Below are 12,953 nucleotides of genomic sequence, written 5' to 3' on the forward strand. Positions count from 1 at the left end.
TTTTGGGGGGTGTCCGCTTTCTTTAGGAAGGAAGTGACGTGACGTTTGTGGAACTTTGTCACCTGAGATGGGTTTAGTTCAAGCGCTGTGCCAGAGTTGCTGGCAGTCCGTGAAACGCATTGAATGTAGAGTAAAGTAATACATACATTAATTAATAAAAAATAAAAAATTAAATAAAGCTAAAAACGAACTATACAGATATAAGCAATTAATTAAAATATATTAAATCAATTAAATAAAATATTACGGCAAATTGCATAGCTATAGTAGCATTTAAATATAACTTTTTGATCTAATAGGCTATAACAAACACGCTGTTAAATCATATAGAGAAGGGCTATTTTAAGTTAAGGGCGCACTATTTTGAGAAAAAAAAAAGTTAATAGGTGGTAAAGACACACACGATCAGTATTAATTAAGATATTTGCATAATATTTCACCTACCTGACCAGAAATGGTAAGAGCAAACACAATTGCTGTCAAGATTATTGTCATGGAAATCCTGGTTCAGTTTGGCCAAACACAAACGCGTTTTGTTCCTCAGACAGGTTTTTGCACTCTTCTCCTTCATTTGTTCTAACTTTTGGCAGTATATAGTACTCCAAATGTTTTTCCTGGTTTGACCGATTAGTACAGCCCAAAACATGACAATAATTTGACCATTTTCAGCAGCAATAATCAGGAAAATATGCTAGTTTCGTTGGTTCAGTTGCATCGTTTACGTTCAGTGCCGCCAATATGACCAATTGACGATGCGTCGGGAAAACACTCTATAAAACTTTATAATTAGTATTTTTTATTAATAACCATGAAAATATTTTTGTACAGTGACCACACAAAGTCAAACCTGCTGTAAAATGCAGTTCAGAATGTTTTTATTTCACTGTGTTAATTAAGTATCATACTATTAAGGTTTTTATTTTAGATCAAGTTTTTGTAATTTTTATGTTTTATGTCATTTTTTTAGTAGTTTTTGTTTTTTATATTTGTATAAAACCCGAAAGTTATGGTAACTCAAACCGTTTGAGGAATTTAACTCAATGTAAATGAGTTTATAGTACTCATATTTATTGGTTTTAAGACTTGAATGGTTTAAGGCAATCGGTTTCCTCAAATGGTTTGAGTTACCATAACTTGTCCAGTTATATTTCGGTTTTAGTTTTAATTGTTTATATACATCAAGTTAAGCTAAATTAAAATGAAAAATATTAAAAAAAATTGCTGAAATATATGCATTTTATTTTATTTCAGTTAACTTTTTTTCCAACCAACTTTTTTTTTTTTGGTGTGGTTTTTGTTTACGTTTTAGTTAAGTAAAACAAACCAGGTACTTTACATTGTGTTTAAAAGCACAAAAACATATCCATAAATAATCATTAGCAGAGGAAGAAAACAGAATATTATGAATTTTTATAAAGTTTGAAAAAGTTTGTTGCATATATGTGACCCTGGACCAAAAAAAAAAAAAAACAGTCATAAGGGTAAAACATTTTTTTTTTTTTATTGAGATTTATAAAAAATGATGATATATAGTTTTGTTTTTTGATAGGAAAATACTTGGACGATATTTAACTATTTGAAAATCTGGAATCTGAGGGTGCAAAAAAAATCAAAATATTGAAAAAATTGTCCAAATGAAGTTCTTAGCAATGCATATTACTAATCAAAATTAAGTTTTGATATATTTACAGTAGGAAATTGACAAAATATCATCGTAAAACATGATCTTTACTTAATAACCTAATGATATTTGACACAAAAGAAAAATCGTTAATTTAGACCCATACATTGTATTGTTGGCTATTGCTACAAATATACCCGTGCTACTTAAGACTGGTTTTGTGGTCCAGGGTCACGTATAATCTTCAAATTTTCTAAATTAGATTTTAACACACTTAATGTTTCAATAACAGTCAGAACAGGCTCTTTTTGTGTAAATTGCATTTAATTTGCAATTAATAGATGTGTTTTGATGGTTTACAGTTCAAGAAGGGATATCATCGGATGACAAATTAATTCAAGATTGCAATTCTGCAGACGTTAACACCACATTCAGAATTGGTCGCTCAACATTTTTGCAACGTAGAAACATTAAATTAGTGTTTTTTTTCCCACAGCAATTCACTCTACAGGTGCGGGAAATGCTACAAACAAAAACATGCTTCAATTGCAAGGTGCTTTGACATTCATTAAAAAACAAAAACAGATGACAAACTGCGTAAAAACAAGATAAAAGCACATACGAGATAAAAGCAAGTTTGATTTAGTTTACACTCTGATGTTTGTAAAGATTATTTATGCTGAATGTTAAAATGAAAGAAAGCATGACGTTGAAACTGACATCTAACAATCACAAAGAGTCAAAGAGTCTTTGGATGTGACTTTGAACACATCACAACAATTAAAAGGAGGACAAAGTGAAAATAAAAGAGATGAAAGAGAGTAAAATGACAGATATGAGACTGTTGACATGCGTATGAAACAATAGTTGACAAAACGTCTGCAATTTGTTTTTCAGAGTGACATTTTACCACAAAAATAAATAAATGAAAAACTAAACATTTGATGTTTTTTTTTTTGTTAATGGTTTTTTTGTTTGTTTTTTTTTGCATTGTGGCATTATTTAGATTCTTCAATTAGCCCATTTGTCAAAATCTCACTACCAAAATGAAAAAAAAAAAAAAAAAAAAAAAAAATATATATATATATATATATATATATATATTGGTATGCATTTTGGTAATGAGACTATGGATGGGAAATTAATAATAAAAATATCACAATGCAAAAAAAAAGGAAAAATAATTTTTTAAATGAAAAACACTTCTTATTTTTTTCTTCTGATTTTGGGGTAAAATGTGACCTGGATATAAAACATAAAACACTAAAAAAAACAAGCATACTAACTGCTAGTACGTTGTCAACATCCAAGTGTTTCTTGACAAAGCGTTTCTCTGCTCAACCACAGTTATGTGCGGATGGATCGGCAAAATGCAAAAACCATTGAAATGACACAATCTTCCCATAACCTTCATACGCAGCGCAAAAATATTTGCTGAACGTTTTTCAGTGTTCCTCTCGTCCAGAGAGAAAGTCTTCCAACCCATTTAATAGCTACAATAAAAACACAACAAAGTGCTTTTGTCATCGATATAAAAATCAAGTCTGTGTTCCTCCAAATCCACTTAAAAGCAGCCTCAGCTCAGGCTTTGTTTTGTTGGTTCATGTTGTTTTAATAACAGTCCAGGGGGTCATTTTGGTTCTACGAGGGAGCTCTTGATTTGTTCGGTTTGGATAGTTCATTTAATTATTCGCAAGAGCCGCTTCGGTCTTCAGCGAATCATCTTTATGTTTCATAGCCTCGATCACGGCCATCTCTTTAGCTTCCTTCTTCTGGTTTCTGGCTTCAAACTGCAACCTGCGGGATAAAGAGAGACACGGCTTGTTCACATATGTTTGTAACATTCCATGTGATTTTGTATGTTTTATGCCACGAACCTGTTCTCGATGATTCTCTGAACAATGTCGTCGGTGGTTAGATTGTTCCCGCTGTCTAGGTTGCGGAAAATACCTTTCTTTTTCGGCTCCTGTGAAGAGAGATAATGGGTTAAAACGGTTTTTAGGGAGGTGAAGATCATTGAGAGAAGCATATTAGGAGATTTTACTCACGGCGTAAGGGTCTGTCCCGTCCGTGTCAGAAAACACTTCGGTCTTTCCATGACACACCAGATCCACCTACAGCCAAACACATGAACTTTCAGATATAGATACATGATATGTATAGTTTTGAGATCAGAGTTATTTTAGTCTCATTGAAATACAGTTTTTATTTTTTATATTTTTAGTTTAGTTAAAATGTTAGTAATTTTGCTGTGCATTTTTGTCATTTTTAGTAGTTGTCAAATGTCTAAATAGTTTTTATTAATTAATATAATAACTGCCAAAAGCAAAGTAGCTCAAATTTTATTTTAAATTTAATTTTTATTTATTTATTTATTATTTTTAATTGTAATGTATTATTTATTACTTTATTTTTTATTTTATTTTATTATTATTTTGTTTTATTTATTTTTAAATGTTTTAATTTTTATTTCAGTTTTAGTTATTACAAGTTAAACTAAATTAAAATAACTGTTGACTAACTGCTAAAAGCCAACTAGGATCAAATAAAATTTGTATTTTATTATTTTATTTTATTATTATTTAGTTTGATTTATTTTTCATTTTATTTATTTATTTATTTATTTATTTATTTATTTATTTATTTATTTATCTTTCTTAAGTACATGTTTTAAGCTTTTAATTTTTATTTCAGTTTGAAGTTATTACAGCTTTAGTTCAAACTTTGGTTAAAATGATAACCGCCGACAAACTGCCAAAAACCAACTTGCTCAAATAATTTTTTAAATTGTATTATATTTATATTGTATTATATTGTATTATATTATATATTTATATAAATATATTGTATATATTTTATTTATTTTTCATTTTATTCATTTTTCTTAAACTAAACAAAAATTAAAATAACTGCCGACCAACTGCCAAAAGCAAACTAGCTCATATAAAGTTTTAATTTATTTTAATTTTAATTTATTATTTTATTTTAAGTAAATGTTTTTAAGCTTTTACTTTTTTTTTTGTTTGAGTTATTACAATTTAGTTTAAATAAATTAAAACGATAACCGCTGACTAACTGCCAAAAGCAAACTAGCTAAAAAAATGTATTTTATTATTATTTTGTTTTATTTATTTTTTTATTTTATCTATATATTTTTCTTCAGTAAATGTTTTAAGCTTTTAATTTTAATTTCAGTTTTAGTCATTACAAGGTAAACTAAATTACCTTAATAACTTAATAACTGCTGACTAACTGCCAAAAGCAAACTAGCTCATATAAAGGTTTAATTTATTTTAATTTTATTAATTTATTTAAGTAAATGTTTTTAAGCTTTCAATTTTTTTTAGTTTGAGTTATTACAACTTTAATTTAACTAAATTAAAATGATAACCGCAGACTAACTGCAAAAATCCAACTAGCTCAAATAAAATGTGTATTTTATTATTATTTTGTTTTATTTTTCATTTTATTTATTTATTTTATTTATTTATTTCATTTTTGTTTTAGTTATTACAAGTTAAACTAGATTAAAATGATAATGTTTTATTTAAATCTAAATTTGAAATTTTATTTATTTTTTATTTTATATTTTTATTTATTTTATTTTTTTATTTTATTTACTTTATGTAATTATTTTTAGGCTTTTAAGTTTTAGTTATTACAAGTTTAACTAAATTAAAATCATAGTTGCCAACTAACTGCCTACTAACTGAAATAATACGTTTTTGTTTTGTTTTATTACTTAATTTTTTTATTTATCTTTTTAAGCTTTCATTTTAGTTTCACTTTTAGAGAACTAGTTCACTTTTAGTTAATTAATTTACATTTATGTTGTAATATCAACACAGTGTGAACAAAAACTGTTTCTAAAATGTAAAAATTATAATTAAAATCATGTAGCAAAATATTTAATGTACAACAGAAAATATGGATATAAGTAACTTAATTTCTTCCAAATTAAAAACTTGTTTAAAAAAAAAGATAACTAGAGCATAAAATGTGTATTTACGCTCTACTTATCTTTTTTCAATAAAGCAGATAATAGCAGATTTCTTTTATAATTTAATATTTTCCCATCAGGACTTAGAAAAAGTCAAGCACTCTTTTGAGTAAAGCATGGCTGAACTCTCTGTAACTGTCTGAGGGTTTGCGGTTAAAGAGGCAAGCAGTAAATCTCTATATTGTTCCCAAAGCAGGACAACACTGAATTGCTGAAATAGTGTTCAGTCACTAAAGCCTTTGAGTTTGGCTGCTATCCCAGAGTTGTACACAACACACACACGCAAACACACACAGCTTTATGTCTCAATAGCGTAATGTGTGAATCACCCAAACCTCGGTTTTTTTTCACACTCAAAGCCTTATTGTGTTATTGTGTCTGGAAGCGGGTTACACCAAAACGAGAATCTTATTCTCTACAAAAAATGAACAATGTGAACTGGTTTAGTACTGTACCTTAAAGTGATCCAGAAGATCTTTTCCTACTGCGTACGGAGCTCCGATCACAACCTCGGACACATACTGAAGAAAAGAGAATCACAAGACCGTTATCCAAGGCCTAAATGGAAGATTGATTATAAACTAAAATCAAAGTTCTACAGTAGATTCTTTAAGTTCTAAGGTTCTAATCTGTCTAGGTTCTACTTTGTTGAAAAAGTTGTATTTTTCTTTAGGATCTAATATCTTCAAGCTCATAAAGTTCGAATTTCTTTAAAGTGTACGTTATTAGAGTTCTCTAAGGTCTTGAAGTTCTAATTTCTTTAAAGTGAACGTTTTCAGAGTTCCCCAATTGTCCAAGTTCTAATTTCTTTCAAGTACGTTTTCAGAGTTCTCCAAGTTCTAATTTTTAGTGTGTACATTTTCAAAGTTCTTCAAGTTCTTGAAGTTCGAATTTTCTTTAAAGTGTACTTTTTCAAAGTTCTTCAAGTTCTAATTTCTTTAACGTGTACATTTCCAAAGTTCTTGAAGTTTGAATTTCTTCAAAGTGTATGCTTGCAGAGTTCTTGAAGTTTGAATTTCTTTAAAGTGTACTTTTTTAAGAGTTCTCAAAGTTCTCAAAGTTCACAAATTTCTTGACGTTCTAATTTCTTTTAGGGGGACATTTCCAAAGTTCTCCAAGTTCCTGATATTCTAATTTCTTCAAAAGTGTACATTTACAGAGTTCTCCAAGTTCTTGAAGTTTGGATTTCTTTAAAGTGTAAATTTTTCAGAGTTCTTCAAGTTCCTGAAGTTCTAATTTCTTTAAAGCGTACTTTTTCAGAGTTCTTAAAGTTCTTGTAGTCTGAATTTCCTTACAGTGTACATTTTCAACGTTCTCTAAGTTCTTGAAGTTCTAATTTCTTTAAAGCGAACATTTTCAAAGTTCTTCAAGGTCCAAATTCTTTAAAGTGTACATTTTCAAAGTTCTCCAAGTTTTTTAAGTTCTAATTTCTTTAAAGTGTACATTTCTTTTTTTTAGAGTTTTCAGAGTTCTTAAAGTTCTTGACGTTCTAATTTCTTTCAAGAGTACATTTTCAGAGTTCTCCAAGTTCTAATTTTTTTTAAAGTGTAACGTTTTCAAAGTTCTCAAAGTTCTAATTTCTTTAAAGTGTACATCAGGGGTGCTCAACCCTGTTCCTGGAGAACTACCATCCAACGAAGTTTAGCTCCAACCCTGATCAAACACACCTTAACCAGCTAATTAATCTATTAGGTAGCACTTGATAATTACAGAGAGCTGTGTTGGAGCATGGCTGGAACTAAAGTCTGCAGGTAGGCAGATCTCCAGGAACAGGGTTGGGCATCCCTGGTGTACATTTTCAAAGTTCTTCAAGTTCTTAAAGTTCGAATTTCTTCAAAGTCTATGTCTTCAGAGTTCTCCAAATTCTTGAATTTCTCATTTTTTTAAAGTGTATATTTTTAGAGTTCTCCAAGTTCTCATTTCTTTAAAGTGTATATTTTTAGAGTTCTCCAAGTTCTTCAAGTTCTCATTTCTTTAAAGTGTATTTTTTAGAGTTCTCAAAGTTCTTGAAGTTCTATTTTTTTTAAGTGTAAATTTTCAGAGTTTTTGTAAGTTTATGAAGTTCTAATTTCTTAAAAGTGTACATTTTCAATGTTCCTCAAGTTCTTATAGTTCTAATTTTTTAAGGTGTACATTTCTCTAATTTCTCAAAAGTTCTCAACTATCTAGGTTCTGTTCTACAATTGTTATCTAACTTTTTTTTTACACTAACTTTTCAGACCTCTCTTTTCTCTATAGTTATAAGTTCCCTAAGTTGAACATTCTCTAAGGTTTTGCAATTCTAATGTTTTAAGTTATAGTAAGTATATTTAGGTTCTCAAAGTTCTAAAGTTCTTCATTGTCTAGGTTCTACATTCTCTAACTTTTAATTTCTTTAACTTTTCCAGTTTTCAAAGCTCTCCAGGCTCACAAAGTTATACTTGGAGTACTCCAAGTTCTAAAGTTCTACATTGTCTACGTTTTACATTATCGACTTTTAATGCCTTTACTAAGTTTTCAGACATCTTCAAGCTCACAAAATTCTCAAGTTCTATAGTTTTAAGTTCCTTAAATTTCGCTTTCTTCAAAAAAAATACTCAGAGTTCTCAAATTTCTGAAGTTTAACATTGTCTAGGTTCTATGTTTTAGACTTTTAATTTCTTTACTTTAAGTTTTTTAAAGATCTCCAGGCTCACAAATTTTTTAAAGTTTTAAAGTGAAGTTTGTACAAATTCACAAAGTTCTCCAGTTCCAGTTTTGCAAGTTCTCCAGGCTCTCTGTTCTTTATGTTCTTGAAGTTCTAAACGTTTTACGTTCTTATATGTTCTCCATTTCTAAGTTCACCATGTTTCTCTAGATCTACAATCTATAGTTCCCAAGTCTCAGTTCAAATATTCTGAAACTTTCAAAAGTTCCAAAATCTTAAAGCCAAATATAACCTCCCATCATTCAGCAGTTTTCATAAAGGAATGCACTTGTGGTTTGCACTGATATTACAGTATGAGGGAGGTCTGGAGTTTCACTGTATGTTTCTGATATCGGCAGCTCAATGTAGGTTCTGTCTGAACGTGATGTCATGCTTTAGGCATGCTGGTATGTGGCTGATCCATGAGAGTTTGTGGGCTGTGGATGAATGAGAGGGTTTGTAAACTAGGATATGGTTTGGATTAGCTCTAGGTGTGAGATTTTTAATAGGCGTCTCATAAACGTGCAGTACAAATAAAATTTTATCACTCCTTGTGATGTCTGTTGTCTTGACCTTGAGATGTTTCTAACTGTTTCTGCCTAGTTTCTTCCCACATCCTCCCTTTTTTGTAACATATAACTCTCTCTCTCTGAATACAATGGCTCGTTGTTCTTAAACAAGTGTGTCAGGAATACAAAAACAACTTGAAATGTGTAACATAATAAAACGGGATTGGAGGAGACAGTAAATTATGCACAATTCTAAGAACTGACTGGGGGAGGAAGTAATTTATGCAAAATGCTGAGAAAAGATTGGAGAGGATGGTAATTTATGCAAACTACCAATCAATTTTTAAAGGCAGTAGTAAGTTGGTGCAAATTTATGTGAAATTTAGAGAAATTATTGGAGGATGCATAAGTTATGTACTTACTCTGCAAGCCAGCACGCTCAAAGTTCTCTCATGAATATTCATGATAGGGTAGTTCTTTCCTTTGTAGCGGTTCACTTCCTGCAAAACAATAAAACAAATACAATTCATGACAATACTAAATATAAAAATTAGAAACTGCTATAATTTAGCAATTTAAAAAGTATTCGCAATTACAATTTCATTTACTTATATCACAGGTATAAGTTCTTTAAGTTTTCCAAAAAATACTCAATAGTTTTCTAAGTTCTAAAGTTTAACACTGTCTAAATTCTACATTCTCGACTTTTAATTTCTTTACTTTTTAAGTTTTCAGAGATCTCCAGGCTCACAAAGTTCTTTAGTTCTATAGTTATAAGTTCCTTAAAGGACAAGTTAATTAAAGGAGTAGTTCACTTTCAGAACAAAAATGTACAGATAATGTACTCACCCCCTTGCCATCCAAGATGTTCATGACTTTCTTTTTTCAGTCGTAAGGAAATTAAGTTTTTTGAAGAAAACATTTCAGGATTTCTCTCCATATAATGGACTTCTATGGTGCCCCCGACTTCCAAAATGCAGCTTCAAATGGCTCTAAACGATCACAGCCGAGGAAAGAAGGGTCTTATATCTAGCAAAACGATCAGTTATTTTCTAAAAAAAAAAAAATTAAAATTTTTATACTTTTTAACCTCAAAAGCTCATCTTGTCTAGCTCTGTGTGTACTCTGTGTAGAGATTAAAAAGTATATAAATTGTAAATGTTTTTAGAAAATAACAGATTGTTTCACTAGATTAGACCCTTCTTGCTCGGCTGGGATCATTTAGAGTCCTTTGAATCTGCATTTAAACTACATTTTCCAAGTTCAAACTCAGGGCACCATAGAAGTCCATATGGAGAGAAATCCTGAAATGTTTTCCTTAAACACAATTTCTTTATGATTGAAGAAAGAGAGACATGAACATCTTGGATGACAAGGGGGTGAGTACATTATCTGTACATTTTTGTACAGTGAACTACTCCTTTAAGTTCTTTAAAACATTCTCCAAATGTTTGTAGGTCTAATTTCCTTAAGTTGTAAGTTCTAAAGTTCTACAAATTCACAAAGTTCTCCAGGCTCTCTGTTCTTTATAATTCTAAATTTGGCAATTTTAAAAAGTATTTGCAGTTACAATTTTGTTTCACTTTTGTTTTGTAGTAGTAATACAATTAACCGCAGTTTCACTGTAGTAACCATACCAGTAATGTGTAAGGTATTTTACATTGTAGGGAACTTAAACACATGTTTCCCCTGAGGCACGGTTGTTGTGTAAAACAGGTTTGCATGTCGTCATGCTGAGGCTCTGACTTTGAACTTTCCTTTTTCTAGTTCACATGAGGTTTTCTGTCTGATCAAAGTTTATCACAAGAATTAAAAACAGCTTGTTACAGCTAATTTTTGAGAGGTCTGTAAAATCTCATAAAAGTGTTTGTTTTTATAAAACGCACCTGGTCAAAGTGCAGTCCGACGATGATGTAAGGCTTCTCAGCTTGTTTGTGAACAGTCTCGAGGAAATCCACGTGACCGATGTCTGTACAGGTCAGATAGTCAAGGCCAAAACATGTATAACGGGAGTTCCCAAACTTTAAACTGAAACATGACTTTTCCTAGCTTTCTGGAAGTCTTCAGAGGTACGGAGTGGCGTGTTTTTAAAAGGATACGGAAGAGGTCGAAAGCTCCGGCCACATAAATAATTGTGTCTCCCGGCTGTGGTTCTTTTCCTGAGGCGAATTGGATGATCTTCTGAGACGTCTGCAGGAACTGAGAGACGCCAGTCCAAGGGCTGTGCCCTTTGGGACCCTGAGGAGAACAGATACATGAGAAAGTTTTGCATTTGCAAATGCCAACATATTCAAATGATACACCACATATAAAGTTCCAGTTATGTACAGTATGCTCCCCAACTGGAATTCAAAACAACATAAACGAGCATTCTCAACCTATTAAACTATTGTAATATGAAACATTTCCAAGCGAAACTATAAGTTTAGAAGTAGGTACGCAGGTAAGCCCTGCCCTCTAGTGGACAAGTATATGACAGCAGATTATAATTCCATATTATTAAAAATATGAATTTTGGATATGAGCAGATCAACTCACCTTCCCAAAGTTATCCGTGTGGAGCTGGTAGGCTGTGTTATCCTGAGAAAGAATGGGAATATGAATTAGGCACTAGCAGAAAGACTTTACATAACGCTTATCTACACACAATAAATAATAAGGTATACTCACAACGTTACTGTGATGCGATTTTGTTAAAAGGAGCATACGACCCACTAGGTCTGTCGTAGACACTCCCTGTGTGCGTTTGCATTCCCTGTTAATGACAAAAACACATACGGCGTCCATTACACACACCCTTGGGGCAAATTTCAGCGGTGTGCCGCAGGTATATGTCCGAGGACCGTTGGACTTTACCTGTATCGGCCCATTCTTTTCACTTCGTCGTACGTATCCTTTCCGTCCACGGTCAATGTAATGTCGTCTAGTAAAATAAATGAAATTATTATACATTCAATTTAATTTTGGTTACATTTTAACTAAGAAGGTTTTAAAGAAAGGCTTATAATATAATTTGTTCCAATAAAGATGTCCACACCACTATTATAACAATAGCGATACAGAGGAACAATACAGTTGGAATCACTTTCAGAACAATTTTTCCAGCTAATAAACAATAAACATTGAGAATCCACCTGGCTTTTTAAAAGCTCAAGCATTTGAAGTGGCAGATGACAAAACTGTAGCACACACTAACAATAAACAGAACAGGATTGTCTGCTGATGTGGATGTTTGTTCTTGGTGTGAGCTGTTTTTTTGAACACAAAGATCATTTTGTTTAGAAATCATCATGATTATGGCATCACGATCATTAGCACATATGCATATGGTCACAAATGTTAATATTTTATTACCATGTTAATACTATATTTAAATTAGACATTAACCTGACGTGAACCAGCGTGTTTCATGAGCGAAAAAAGGTTCAATAATAACATAATTTGCATGTAAAACTCTTAAAGAAGCAGTAATAAATATGCATATTCAATTTTAAGAATCAAACTGAATGCAAATGATTATGATCAACTAAATTATAATTGTAAATTGTAAATTAATTGTAAAACGTGTCCTTGGCCCGTGGACATCAAAACATCTAAACTCAGAGTGAAGGTTTGAGCTTTTATTTTGAAACCGAGATGAACAGTTAGCATATTAAGAAAGATTTTGTTTTGTAGGTTTATAAATGATTTACCTTACAAATTTGATGAAATGGCCGAAACTCACAACAATGTGCAGAGATGGAGTTTGAGATGCTCCACACATGTAAATGGTAACTGAGACGCACGTACATAACCTACACGCATATAAATAATCAAAGCGCATATATTAAACCTGCATATATTTTATTAAATAGGGTTTGTGAATTCACAATAGCATTGTTTATTATGATTTTTACATGGGTTTAAAGGAGTAGTTCACATTCACAACAAAAATTTAAAGATAATGTACTCACCCTCTTGTCAACCAAGATGTTCGTGTCTTTCTTTCTTCAGTCGTAAGGAAATTATGTTTTTTGAGGAAAACATTTCAGGATTTCTCTCCATATAATGAACTTCCATGGTGCCCCCGAGTTTGAACTTCTAAAATGCAGCTTCAAAGGGCTCTAAACAATCAAAGTCGAGGAAAGAAGAGTCTTATCTAGCAAAACAATGGGTTAT

At 31.1% G+C, this 12,953-nt stretch overlaps 1 protein-coding gene across 1 annotated transcript; it reads right to left on the reverse strand.

Moving 5' to 3' along the window:
* Nucleotides 1-1,924: 1,924 nt before the first annotated feature.
* Nucleotides 1,925-11,714, reverse strand: pcyt2 (phosphate cytidylyltransferase 2, ethanolamine). The gene is made up of 10 exons (XM_073844264.1): nt 11,652-11,714; nt 11,466-11,550; nt 11,334-11,375; nt 10,895-11,033; nt 10,682-10,764; nt 9,218-9,295; nt 6,077-6,142; nt 3,670-3,735; nt 3,499-3,587; nt 1,925-3,418 (listed from the first exon to the last, which is right to left on the reverse strand). Exons 1-10 carry the CDS (start codon nt 11,663-11,665, stop codon nt 3,304-3,306), a joined length of 777 nt encoding a protein of 258 aa, XP_073700365.1. The 5' UTR covers nt 11,666-11,714; the 3' UTR covers nt 1,925-3,303.
* Between the last annotated feature and the right edge of the window lie 1,239 nt (nt 11,715-12,953).

This window comes from Garra rufa, chromosome 7 (assembly GCF_049309525.1).
Source record: "Garra rufa chromosome 7, GarRuf1.0, whole genome shotgun sequence".
NCBI classification, from domain to species: Eukaryota; Metazoa; Chordata; class Actinopteri; order Cypriniformes; family Cyprinidae; genus Garra; species Garra rufa.

Excerpts from the sequence above, each read along its gene's own strand:
- pcyt2 (XM_073844264.1), bottom strand. Across the intron at positions 10,765-10,894 it reads CGGAGCTTTCGACCTCTTCC|ACATCGGTCACGTGGATTTC; the intron begins GTATCCTTTTAA and ends TGACCTGTACAG. Across the intron at positions 3,736-6,076 it reads ATCTTCTGGATCACTTTAAG|GTGGATCTGGTGTGTCATGG; the intron begins GTACAGTACTAA and ends GTTTGGCTGTAG.